The sequence below is a fragment of the Miniopterus schreibersii genome, assembly GCF_964146895.1.
Source record: "Miniopterus schreibersii genome assembly, chromosome: 8".
NCBI classification, from domain to species: Eukaryota; Metazoa; Chordata; class Mammalia; order Chiroptera; family Miniopteridae; genus Miniopterus; species Miniopterus schreibersii.
The window spans coordinates 33,517,632-33,530,890 of record NC_138109.1 but is presented as its reverse complement, the minus strand read 5'-3'; the positions used below and the strand labels follow the sequence as shown (position 1 = coordinate 33,530,890).

The 13,259-nt window shown below is 48.2% G+C and overlaps 1 protein-coding gene across 1 annotated transcript; it reads left to right on the top strand.

Annotated features, from left to right (window-relative positions):
* Window positions 1–6,669: 6,669 nt before the first annotated feature.
* On the top strand, window positions 6,670–13,259 carry PARS2 (prolyl-tRNA synthetase 2, mitochondrial). Its single transcript, XM_081144603.1, has 2 exons — window positions 6,670–6,730; window positions 11,111–13,259. Exon 2 carries the CDS (start codon window positions 11,140–11,142, stop codon window positions 12,565–12,567), a length of 1,428 nt encoding a protein of 475 aa, XP_081000729.1. The 5' UTR covers window positions 6,670–6,730; window positions 11,111–11,139; the 3' UTR covers window positions 12,568–13,259.

Genomic DNA, 13,259 nt, shown 5'->3' with positions numbered 1-13,259 from the left:
AGAGAGTTTTCCAACTGGGTGCACCTGCCACTTTCCACCCAACTGGAAGCACTGGGTAGTTGATGCCGCCAAGAGCAGCCTTCAACTAATGGGGAATGGAAATTGGAGAAGAGCCCAGCCTCACGGGGGTCGGGAGGGGGAGATAGGATCATTCTGAGGCAGAGTCCACATTCTCTATGAGGTCTGAGACTGAGGCCGGTTGCCTCAGCAGTAACCTGCTTCTTCATTATCACACCCTGTATCATCCCCTGCCCTTCCCTCTCTCATTTTCCCACTCCTCTACTCATGTTTCCTGGGAGTACCTCCCAAATAAACTGCTTGCCTTAGAATCCTTGATTCAGGATCTGCTTCTGGGGGAGCCCAGATTTAGACACCTTGAGGTCCTCCTTTATCACAACAGGAGGACTCCACCACCTCAATACTCCCTGGGCACTTTTTTTGTACTTCTAATACAATACATCATGGTCTATCTTGTATTTATTAGGTCTGAGGGAAAAGTGAAGATAGGAAACATACCAAATTGAGTCACTTAACCAAGCTGCTAAAATTGTTAACATTATGAAGGCTAATGCATGAGGAAACTATCCTATTCTTGTTCTAACTAGCCTGGGAACTTAAACTTTTTGGACTTTCCAGTCCTGTGTCCAATGCCTGGATATACATCTGGACACATATCAGACCTCCAGATAAACCTCTGAATTACCCCCTGAAGGACCGACTCATGTATCCAGACCACCTGAAACCCATTTCCAGATGCCTGACATCTCACTGATAACCATCCTGGACCAACCTTAGGGCTAAGAATGCAGGACACATAATTCTCAAGAATGTACTTTTTACTGAAAGAACTCTTAACTTTTCTTTCTTCTTCAGAACACATCTGGGCTTTTGCCTAGCTGTGTTCATAGTTTGCAAATTCTAAGACCCTTGAATAAATCTTTCTCATTTATTTCTAGCAAAAGCCTTCAGACTCTTTTTTAGTTCATTTGACAAGTATAAAATAGAAAGGATTATGCATTTATTGAGTACCAGCTGTGCACCAGGCACCGTACCAAGTGTCTTGTGCTCATTCATCCATTTATTCACTAATTAATCCAACAAATATTTATTTAGCATTTACAGTGTGGCAGGCAATGATCTAAGGCAGGGGTTGGCAAACTGTGACCCAGGGGCCAAATTCAGCCTGCCACCTGTTTTTGTAAATAAAGTTTTATTGGAACACAGTCATGATCATTTGTTGGCATACTTCTATGGCTGCTGCCAGGCTATAACAACAGAGTTGAGTAGTTGTGACAGAGACCATATGTCCTGCAAAGCATAAGATATTGACTGTCTGGCCCTTTATAGAAAATGTTTGGTGCCCTTGGTCTGGGCACCAGGGATGCTGCAGTGAACAAAACAAACAAAAATCCCACCCTCCTAGATGGAGCTTGCATTCCACTGGGGCTGGGGAAGAGGTAACACAAATAAACCAAAAAGTAGGTAAAATATTTAGTATGTTAATTGGTGATACATGCTATGAAGAAAAATAAAGCAGGTAGGGAATATCAGGAATGCCGGGAGTGAGGGGCAGGTAGGAGGGGGGATTGCTGTGAAAAATTGGGTGTCATGAAGTCCTGACTGTGAAGATGACATTGGAGAAGAGATGAAGTAGGTGAAGGAGTGAACCATGTGGACATGACTGAAAAGAGCCACCTGATAGAGGAACAGTAGATGCGAGAGCCATCCTGGAGTATTAACAAAGTTAACCTTATACTAAGCACTAAACCAGACACCCTTCAAGTGCTATACATACATAACCTCATTTAATTATTTAAAAGCCATCATCTCATTATACACTTAATCTTACAAAAGAATATATTTCTAATACTTATATAGAACTGTCAGTTTACAGAGTTGTTTTGTAATGTTGCTTGCTTGTTCTTCACAGCATTTCAAGGAGGTTGCTGACTTCACTGTAGTATAGCCAGAGACCAGAAAGGTCAAGTCCCTTGCCCCGTGTCACATAGCCAGGAAGTTCCGGAATTGGAAAGCAAACCCAGGCCTGTCTGGATCCAAATGCTATATTCCTCTCTACGCCACCAGCTCTGGGAGGCAATGAGTGCCACCTCATTCCACTCACACCTCACCCAAATCCTGCACCAAAGTGAAAAGCAAAGTCGTGTTTAAAGGAACTCAGTTTCCATCATTCTTCCAGATACAGTGCCCAGATAAACTGCTGAAGTCACACCCAGAACTCACAGACATTTAATCATATCCTCTGTCCTGGGGCACCTATTCTCTGCCCCAGGCTACCTCTGGCCGTGCCCAGTGCTCTGCAGAGCTAACCCAGAGCAGGTGCTCAAAAGGGTGTCATCCCACACACCGAAAGGTCTCGGGTTCAATTCCAGTCAGGGCGCATACCTAGGTTTCGGGTTTGGCCCCCACTGGGGGCACATACGGAAGGCAACTGATCGTTGTTTTTCACATAGATGCCTCTCTCTCTCTCTCTGTCCACACCCCACCCCACCCCCACCCCCACCAAATCAATAAATAAGCATATCCTCAGGTAAGGATTAAAAAAAAAAAAAGAGGTCTCCCTCTCCAGTCCCCTTCTGGTCCCTAATCAACTTAAACTTAGGCTTTGAACCAACGGACAAGTGGTGCTTTGTGGGCCCAAGGAGAAGAGGCCCCTGAGGTTGGAAGGGGATTGGGGTCCCACACGGGGCAGAGTGGGGGGTCCTCTGGAACTAGAGGTGGCAGCAAAATGATGTCAGTATCTCCTCATGAGACAGGCTTAGCTTCCCCTAGGCGGAAGAGAATGTCCTTCAGTTACGTCTTGAGCCTCTGCTAGGTAAGATTAAGGCTTCCCGTCAGGCGCTCCCCAAACCAGTGCCGTCTGCGCCTCCACCAGTCATGATTCCTGTTTTACTTGTAAAGAAACAATGAGGTAACTGGCCCAAGGTCACATAGCTAGGAAGTGGCTGGGCAGGATTCCAGGTCAAGGCCACCCTCCCGCCTCCAGTCCAGTCCGTCTTGGCCTGGCTGGGCTGGCGCAGTGGAGGTGGGCTCAGAAGTCCATCAGATGGACTGTCCCAGCAGCTCTCCGGAGTCTGTCCCCTCCTCTCCCACACACTGCCCCAGTCTGGGCCATTGGAGGAGTCTCCCATGGGGACTCTCTTCCCATTCTCTTCCTTCCATCTGAGTTCACACCTCACTCAGTCAGAGAAACACAGTCGGCCATGTCCTTCACTGTTGTAAAACCCTTCCACTGCCCACAGGCCTGCTTCTCACACTGGCCAGTGACCTCAGCTGAGGAGGTGGTCATCTTACTGTTGTGGGTTAAGCCTTACAACAGGTGTGTGTTGGTGGGGAGGAGAGTATCATTCTTCACAGAAAAAGTTTCACTGGCCCCAAAGATTAAGAGAAACTTGTAGCCGGGTCCAGCAGGCCCTGCCACACTAGTACCCACTGCCTTTCCTGCAGTGCTTTCTCGACACCTGAGTGTTCTTGTGCTCTAGCCAGAACTATCTTTAAGCCTTCTTACTTACAACCAGCTGTGACTTACTGCCTCCCTAGCTACAATGTCTTCCTGTCTCCCCTTTTCAGCCTGGGAAGCTCCTAGTATCCTTTAAGGTCCAATTCCATGTCCCCTCCTCCAAGAAGCCCTCCTTGATGCCACCACCCTGATCCTTGCAATGCTGTTCTCTCAGCATCTTGCTTTCTCCTCTTCACAGCTTCTTACCTCAGGCTGCTGGGACGACCATTTTGAGAGGCAGCCTCTCCAGGAGGTTATGAGCAATTTGAGGCCAGGGAGTTCATCATTAATTAACTCTGCCTTCACTTGTTCATTCAGCGCATACTTGGAGCCCCTCTCTGTGGCAGGCAAGGGCTCTGGATGCAGGAATGACTCAGGGTGTCCTCAGAGGAGCTCCGACCTGAGGGAGAGACAAACCATCCATTCATTTATTGATTAAACAAAAAGCAAAACGCTTTGCTAATTCCCCATCTGGGCCAGGCTCTATGTTCAAGGTACAGGAAAGAGCAAAACCTATGTCTGTCCAGAGAGGAAGCCATTAAGTGCCTGGTGTGTACCCAGGGTTGGGGGGCACCGAGGCAAGTGTAGAGTTCTTTTCTTTTGTTTTAAATGGCAAAGAATAATTTGTTCTGTGGGATTTTTTTCTGCTTTAGGGAACTTGTGCAGTTTTAACCATGCATGAACTCTGTAAATCAAGGCACCCAATAAATGACTGATCAACTGATTGATTGACATGTCACACAAGAAGCTGCTAGCAGTGATAGGGCTACATTCTGGTTCTCCACCACCCTGGACTACCTCAGTGGGAAACAAATTTACTCTGACTATGGTTGGCTTGAGCAGGCTCTGCAGCTCCAGGCTGTAGAGCCTCCTGCAAACTTGAAGTAAAATGCAGCAGTTCTCAGCCTACCTCCCAAGGGGGTCGTGAGCATTAATTAGTTACCATTGGTAAAGTGCTCTGAAGATGTGGGGTACATAAACACAGCAAGTCATTAGGCCTCTCCACACCACTATGCTCTACAGCCTGGGAACTGCTAATTGAGAAATAATTAACACCTCAGGGTGCAGAGGATAGATGCTGGCTTTTCCAGGATTGGAAGGGGTGTAATAACGTGCACGGGGAGCAGGCTACTTTGGATCCCAAAATATACCAAAGATTATTTATCTCCTGCCTCCAAGGAAGAAGTGTGGGGATTATTGCCTCAGTAAAACCTTTGGGACTGTACTCCTCGGGAAAAGCCTTGACCACAGTGCTGTGCTGCAGAGGCCGAGCTGCACTCTTAAATTGAAAGAATGGTCCATCCCTGGCTGGTTTGGCTCAGTGGTTAGAGCATCGGCCCATGGACTGAGGGTCCCGGGTTCAATTCCGGCCAAGGGCACGTACCTGAGTTGCAGGCTCAATCTCAGTCCCAGTTGGGGTGCATGCAGGTGGCAACCAATCAGTGTGCTTCTCTCACATCGATGTTTCTTTCTCTCTCCCTTCCACTCTCTCTGAAAAACAATGGAAAAAAATATCCTCGGGTGAGGATTTCAAAAAAAAAAAAAAAAAGAATGGTCCACCCAAGCTGTATTTTCCTCAATTGTAAGACTAACGATAGCATGCTTCCATCATCACCCCTAAGCCCCCACCCAGTTGTCTAGTGCCTTTTATTGAGGGCCAGCAGATCCAGACCCAGCTGCACTCAAGGATCTGGGGGACTATTAATAACCAGCATCTCAGGGCTGGGCCTAGGTGCATACTGTGATTCCAGTGCAGTCAAGGTTGAGAACCACTGCTTTGGCCTATGTGTCAAGCAAGCACTATTAGGAGTGGTGGGAAAAAATATGAATGCTACCATAGCCCATGCTTCCCCCACGCCTGCTCCTCATTTCCTGATTCCAGAATCATTTCCTGATTCCGTGCCTGTGAGCGTCCTGGACCCTCTGCCTGGACATTCTACTCCATTCCCACTGGCATTCTTGTCCTGGTAAACCCCATTCATCCTTCAGGCTCAGCTCCAAGCTCACAGCCTAGTGAAGCTCTCCTTCCCAGCATAGCCACAGGAGGTTTCTCAGCTCCCATTAGACCACTGATCATATCATGTTGTTCCTGGCAGATCCTGGGTGAGCTGAGAGGTTCTTGGAGCCACTGTTAGAATCACCAGTGCATCACATTGGGTCTGGTACAGTTTAAACACTCAATAAACTGTAGCTGTTAATACTTAGGTAGAGTTCTATGATATGCAGCTCCCACCTCAGTACATTTGCACTTGTGCCCAGTTCTTGCCCCAGATTTCTGCAAAGCTTGACTCCTTCAGGTCTTTGCTAAAATGAGACCTTCTCAGTGAGGCTTTCTTGATCATCCTATTTTAAATTGCAACCACTCAACCTCCAACTGGTGCCCTTCCCTAACTATTTTTTCTCCGTAGTATTTAAGAGCATCTGACTGATGGATTCTGTCTTCATATGAAATTTTGATAAGCTGTCCACCGTGGTCTTTTTGCATTAATTTTTAAATTAATTGCATTAAAATACCACTTCTCTTGGTGACTGAGTTCTTTGCCCTCCCCTTAAGTTTCGCTGTATTTATTGACTAGAGTGTGAGCTACATTGAATGTAGGGAATTGTGTTTTTGTTCACTATTCCCAGTTTTTACAGCAGTGGCTGGTACATGGTAGCTGTTCAAAGCATATTTTATAAGTGAAAGTTTAATTTAGTGTCTTAAAGGCTACCTTTTTGTAATTGTTTAAAATTTTTTTAATTTATTTAAATTGACAGTCTATAAAATAATAGGGTATGTTTGAAACAGCATGACCCATTGTCATGGTTACACTTTAGCGAGCCGTTCTCCACGTACGAGAGTGGGGCGGGCCCTGGCAGTGGGCGGGAACACCGGATTCCAAACCTGGACCATAGAGTTACACCTCCTTACCTCCTAGAGAGCACTTCCGGGATGGTGATCTTTTTTTTTTTTTTCTTTGCTGCCCCGGCCAATCGTTGATCTTGGGGAGAGGCGAGTTCTTGCTCTTTAACTGAGCTTCCGGAAAACCAATCACTTGGCTACAAGTTGGGTGGGGCTAGACCCTGACCACGGCTCATGATTGGCTAAAAAGGCTTGGGGGCGGAGCTTGCGATAGCACTTTCTCCGCCCCCCTTCCACCCGACAGCTCCCTGCGCAGGCGCGCTGGCCTGGCTCGGGTGTCCTGCGGCCGGCGTGGGCTAGAGCAGCAATTGGTGAGCGTGGGTGGCTGCGAGGGCTGAGGAACTCGAGGGAGGCGGCCGAGTGGAGAGAGGGCTCTGGGCGCGGACACCTAGGAACCCAGTGCCCGCCTTGCCGCCTTCCCACGTGCATCCAGGCTTTGGGTTGGGGCGGAGTCACATCACATAAACTTTTGGATAATACTTGCTTCCCGGTCTCACTTTACTCGTTGGAAAATTGAGGCCAGGACTTCCTCCCTTGTCTACCTCAGGTTGTTGTGGGTGTAACGGTGTCCCCAGAAATGCCAATCCCTGGAAAGATCAGGGATCACCTGGCGGTTGAGCAAATCTTCCCTTTTTACGTTTGGGGAAACTGAGTTCCGGAAAGTGGAGTCATTTGACCGGGTCACCAGCCAGCGTCGGCCGAGCAGTTCTTAGAACTAGGTTTGGGTTCCATTGCTGGTTTATGCAGCACGGTCCGTGATGGAGACTTGGTGGGAATTGGAGGCAGGGACTTAGCCTCCAGATGTGTCCCTGTGCTCATCTGCCAAGTTGCTTGACACAATGATTCCCTCTCTGAGACTCCCTCTCTGTGAGTTGGGCATAATGGTAATAGCAAACACTTTATGGCACTTACTATATACCAAGCACTGTTATAAGTCCTTTATGCATAGCTTCACTGCTTGGATTGCAAGGCCATTGTGAGTCAAAGAACCTTTAAAAGGGCCTGTGCTGGAAGGACAGCGTAGATGCTCAATGAAAATGTACTGAATGATCGAATGACTCAGAGCCTCTTTACCAGAGTCTGAGGTGCAAGACATATTAGTTACTCTATTGCTTTCAAGGTATTGTCTGTGGAAAATTTGAGATATAATTATTCTCCTGTTGGTGTAAGCTGAGGGATCTGGGGACAGAGGGCTTAAGACTCTTATTTAAATTACCCAGATAGCACCCCTTCACTTTGCTCTTCATTTACTAATGTATTTGATCAACAAACATTATTAATTGTAGCCTAAATATTAAACATTGTCATAGGCCCTGAAATCTAAAATTGCAGAAAACCTCATGAACTCATGGTTTAATGGAGGATTAGGGGATGAAACGCTCACTCCCAGTGCCTGGCACACAGCAGTTTCTCAGAAACATGTTTGAAAATTGTTTGAAACAGCCTCCTACGAAGAGGTGTGTGCCGTGGGAGCCCAGAGAAGGAAGTAACTATCTCTATTTGGAAGGGTTGGAGAAGGCTTCTTGCAATAAGTGAATTTTGATGAATTGGAGTTGCTGGGATGAAGTTGGCCTATTCCACGAATGATGAGCAGTTTGGGGCACGTATGGGTAGGGATAGGATAAGAAGCTGGAAGAGGTGTGTTGGGTTAAAAATATGAAGAGGCGTTGGTACCATTCCGAGAAATTTATGATGGTGGGGCATTAATGGATTATAAACAGGAGTGATTGAATCAATATATCTGTATATGGTGACTGGACAGACAGGAATCAAGAATCATTCAGTTCATTCATTGATAGACATTAATTGAATGTCCGCTGTATCCTCACACCATGCTGGATGTTGCAGATAAAACTTGCAACAGGATAGGCATGGTTACTGCCCCACGTGGAATTCACAGCCTAAATCAGAGTGGGTGGACAGTTAGGCTTCTGCAGCGGTTCTCCCAGTGTGGTCCCTGGACCAGCAGCATTAGCATCACCTGGAAACTTGCTAGAAATACAGGTTCTCTGCCTGCACCCCAGACCTGCTGAATCAGAAACTGTGGGGGTGAAGCCTCACTGTCAGGGTTTTAACAAGCCCTCCTCTGATGCTCACTTAAGTTCCAGAACCACTGATCTACTGTAATGTAACAACTGGTATTGAGGGTCTAACCCAAGGCTGAGACAGTAAGAGTCAGAAAGAAAGGAGGGGGTGGACTTGAGAGAAATCTTGCAGAGAGACACTTGTTTTAGGAGGAGCCAAGGCGAAGGCATTTCTGGCTTGGGCCACGGTCCTGAGGTGGAACCTCAAGTGATGGAGTCAGGTGTGAACCACATGTTCCTTGCCTCCATACTTCTCCATGCAATCACACTAGAACTCTGTAGTAGAACTTTTTTCAGGTCATGGGCCATGATAATATCTGTACAATGTGCAGGGGAGGTGAATGAAGCTGCCTGAGATTGGAGGGGACCAGCTGGAGGACTTGAGGCTGAAAGCTGGAGGTAGCCACATGGGAATTTCAGCTTCCCAGTGCTGAGAGGGATCAGTAACCCATACTCAGCATACTGCAGGGGAGCTTTGCTCCGTGGAATATGCTGAAAATCAGAGGTGCTCACTAAATTTGACAATGTAAATCAAGAGCCTTGGAAGTTTATACCCTTTGACTCAGTAATTTCACTCCTGAAAATCCTCTTCCAAACATATAACAGAGTAAAACCTTCTATTTGTTGTAGATTGTATATAAAGGAGAAAACCAACAACTCTCTGGTAGTAGGAGAATCCTTCTTGATATAGTCAATCAATGAAATCTTGTTCTCTCGTAGAGATGTGTGACTATTTGGTAAAATCATAGAGAAACCTATGTGCTCATTCATCAGACTGTCTAGTAAAGCCCCTGCTGTGTGCTGAGTGGAGAGCAAGTTAGATGTGGTCCTTGCCTGCACAGAGCAGAGTGCCTGGGGGAAGATAGGCAGCACATTGAGCAGTAACTCCAAAGAGCAATTGGTGTTTGATAGGGGTAAGTGGGCTGCTGCAGGAGAAGCTGGTCTTTGGGGTATAGGGAGAGGGACAAGGAAGGCATTCTAGAGGACAAGATGGTAGTCCTGAGGCCTGGAGGATGGTGTTAGTATGCAGGGAAGGACAGTGTTTAAAAGTGAGATGGTGCAGCTGGAACATGGAGAGGGCAATTGCGGGATGAGGCCAGAGGAGGAGCAGCCAGCTCACATGGGCCTTGGGCACCATGAAGGTCAGAAGTTTAGACCTGATTCTAAGGGTAGCAGGAAGCCATTGGGGGACTTTAGGCAGGAAAATCTGTGGCTGCAGTGTGGAGAATGTATTGGAGAAGGAGGGGATGGAAGCTGGGAGCCCAGTGAGGAGGCTGTTGCAATAACCAGGTGAGATGATGGTGGCCTGGACCTGGGTGGAGGTGAAGAGAAGGAATAGATTGAGCCGCAAGTGAAGAGGTAGGAATGACAGGGCCAAGAGGGTTGGTCTATGTGGGACGTGGGGGGGGGGGTGTGAACTCAGGTTTCTCGTTTGGGCAAAGGGTGGCTTGTAGTGCCATTCAGAGTGATAGGCAGCACTGGAGGGGGGCGGTTTTGGGAGGAAGGTGCTAAGTTCCTTCTGGTGTTCTGAGTGTGAAGTACAGTGTGTTCTCCAGGAGGCAGTTGGATAGGTAGGTCTGAAGCTCGAGAGACACAAATGGGTGGAAATGTTGACTTGGAGCCATTAGCATGTGGCCTAACCAGGGAGTGTGTATGAGGAGGGAAGAGCACAAGACATTGGACATTTAAGGAGGGTGGGCAGCCCTGGCCTGTGTTCTCAGTGGTTAGAGCGTCGGCCCACACACCAAAGGGTCTCAGTTCCATTCCTGGTCAAGGGCACATACCTGGGCTGCAGGTTCAACCCCAGTTGGGGCGTGTGTGGGAGGCAGCCAATCGATGTGTCTCTCTCACATTGATGTTTCTTTTTCTCTCTCTCTTTCTCTCTTCCTCCCTCCCTGTATATCCCCCTCCTTCCCTTCCACTCTCTAAAAATCAATGGAAAAAACATCCTTGGGTGAGGATTAACAAAAAAATAAATAAAAGGAGGGTGGACAAAGGACAGGGCTGACAAGAAAGGTAAGGGACGATCAGCTGTGTCTGTCTCTGAGCTGAGGGATTATAGTTGCTTTCCTTTTCATTTTGTTTCTTCCCAGCCCCCTATCCTCCGTTTTCTGTAACAACAGTAGCAAGTGTCAATTGAGCTCTTCCAGTGTGCCAGGTGCTGCTCTATTAAATTTTTATAATTTTTCTAAATGCCCACAATGAACCTATAAGGTAGGTCCTATTGTATTACCATTTTACGGCTGAAGAAGCTGAACACAGGTTACGTTACGTGTCCTAAGCTATGCAGGGCACTGTCAGCAGGAAGCCCTCCTGGAATCCAGGCTGCCTGGGGTCAGATCCTGTGCATTTGCCACCTGTTCGTGTGTCTCCACAGTATACCATTATATTTTTGCAAGTGAGGAAATATTGATTTTTTGTTTTTTACATGGCAGTAAGAGGTAAGAGAAGTGGTACTTGAATCTGCTAGGATATTCGAAATGAAAGGATTTGCATCTGCAAAATCAGTGGCTGTCTTAGAAGTTTGTTGGAGGTCAGACTGAGCTGGCTACTTCATGGTGTCAGGCACAGTTAACGCTTATTTCTGCACCACTCATTTCTCTCCAGGCACAAGTGCTTCCCTGTGCCGGGGTGTCATGGAAGGGCTGCTGACAAGATGCAGAGCACTGCCTGCCCTGGCCACCTGCAACCACCAGCTTTCTGGGTATATCCCCCATAGGTTTCTCCACTGTGCCCCAGGGAGAGGGAAGCGCTTGGTACTTTCCCACATGTTCCAGCCCCAGAACCTTCGGGAAGACCAGGTGCTCCCCCTGGAGGGCAGATCTGGAGACCTGACCTGTAAGAGCCAGCGGCTGATGCTGCAGGTGGGCCTGATCCACCCAGCTAGCTCTGGCTGTTACCACCTGCTGCCTTATACCGTTCGTGCCATGGAGAAGCTGGTGCGGGTGATAGACCAGGAGATGCAGGCCATTGGTGGGCAGAAGGTCAACATGCCCAGCCTCAGCCCAGCAGAGCTCTGGCGAGCCACCAACCGGTGGGACTTGATGGGGAAGGAGCTCCTAAGACTTAGAGACAGACACGGCAAGGAATACTGCTTAGGACCAACTCACGAGGAAGCCATTACTGCCTTGGTCGCTTCCCAGAAGACACTGTCCTACAAGCAGCTCCCGTTCCTGCTGTACCAGGTGACAAGGAAGTTTCGAGATGAGCCCAGGCCCCGCTTTGGTCTTCTCCGTGGCCGAGAGTTTTACATGAAGGACATGTACACCTTTGACTCCTCCCCAGAGGCCGCCCAGCAGACCTACAGCCTGGTGTGTGATGCCTACAGCAGCCTGTTTGACAGGCTGGGGTTGCAGTGTGTCAAGGTCCAGGCAGACGTGGGCAGCATCGGGGGCACAATGTCTCACGAGTTCCAGCTACCAGTGGAGATTGGAGAGGACCGGTTTGCTGTCTGTCCCAACTGCAGCTTCTCGGCCAACATGGAGACACTAGACTTGTCAAAAATGAACTGCCCTTCTTGCCAGGGACCACTGACCGAAACCAAAGGCATTGAGGTGGGGCACACATTTTACCTGGGCACCAAGTACTCCGCCATTTTCAATGCCCAATTTATTAACGCCCATGGCAAACCATCTCTGGCTGAAATGGGGTGCTATGGCTTAGGTGTGACTCGGATCTTGGCTGCTGCCATTGAGGTTCTCTCTACAGAAGACTGCATTCGCTGGCCTGGCCTCCTGGCTCCCTACCAAGTCTGCCTCATCCCCCCGAAGAAGGGCAGTAAGGAGGAGGCGGCTGCAGAGCTCACAGGGCACCTGTACGACCACATCTCAGAGGCAGTGCCGCAGCTTCGTGGGGAGATCCTACTGGATGACAGGACCCATCTGACCATTGGAAACAGGCTGAAAGACGCCAACAAATTAGGCTACCCCTTTGTGATCATTGTCGGCAAGAGGGCCCTGGAAGACCCTGTCCGTTTTGAGGTTTGGTGCCAGAACACCAGTGAGGTGGCCTTCCTCACCAAAGAAGGAGTCATGGAATTACTGAGCCAGGTGCAGGTTATCTAAATGCCCCTAGCCCACCCCGCCTCATGTTGCAGCCTTTCCTGCACTCCTTTCTGGGGCTGGTCTCCAGAAACGGCAGCTCATGGACGGTGAGCACGTTATTAGGGAAACCAATTTTTATTCAGTCATTTGTTCAAACTATTTGTATTTAAAGTCATTAACTTTGTCCCTTTCTCTGGACTAGCCATGCTGCCACATACCATTCCTTTTATACCTCAGTGTGGAAGCTTCTATTAGGAATCAGGGAGGCAAGAAAGAGCAGACTTCTGGTCTTGTCCCTGAGGTGAGTCACTTCCCTTCTCTCAGCTGTTTCCCATGCATAGAGTGGGAGTGGCTGATGGCTGAGGGTCCATAGTCTGACTGCAGACCGTTTGCTGCATACAGTCTAGAGAGTAGGCCCACCAGCCCCCCTCCACTTGAACATGTTCTCTCCCCTACTGGAGCCTCAGTTTCCCCATCTGTGACATGAGAAAATGGAACTAGATATGTAAAGTCCTTAACAGCTCTCTGTCACTGGCTGGTTCCACGAGAGGTTCATGACAGATCTGGTTCCTCTGATTCTCCTTAGTCTAAGCTACACAGAATGTTGCTATAACCAGCTAATGGCCCCAATAGATCTGGCTCTATTGAGGTGGCTGTGCACTGAGATCATGTTGTATCAATTGAATAAAGTCAAACTATTGGGTTGAGCCTCA

Excerpts from the sequence above, each read along its gene's own strand:
- PARS2 (XM_081144603.1), top strand. The coding sequence starts at position 11,140 with ATGGAAGGGCTGCTGACAAGATGCAGAGCACTGCCTGCCCTGGCCACC.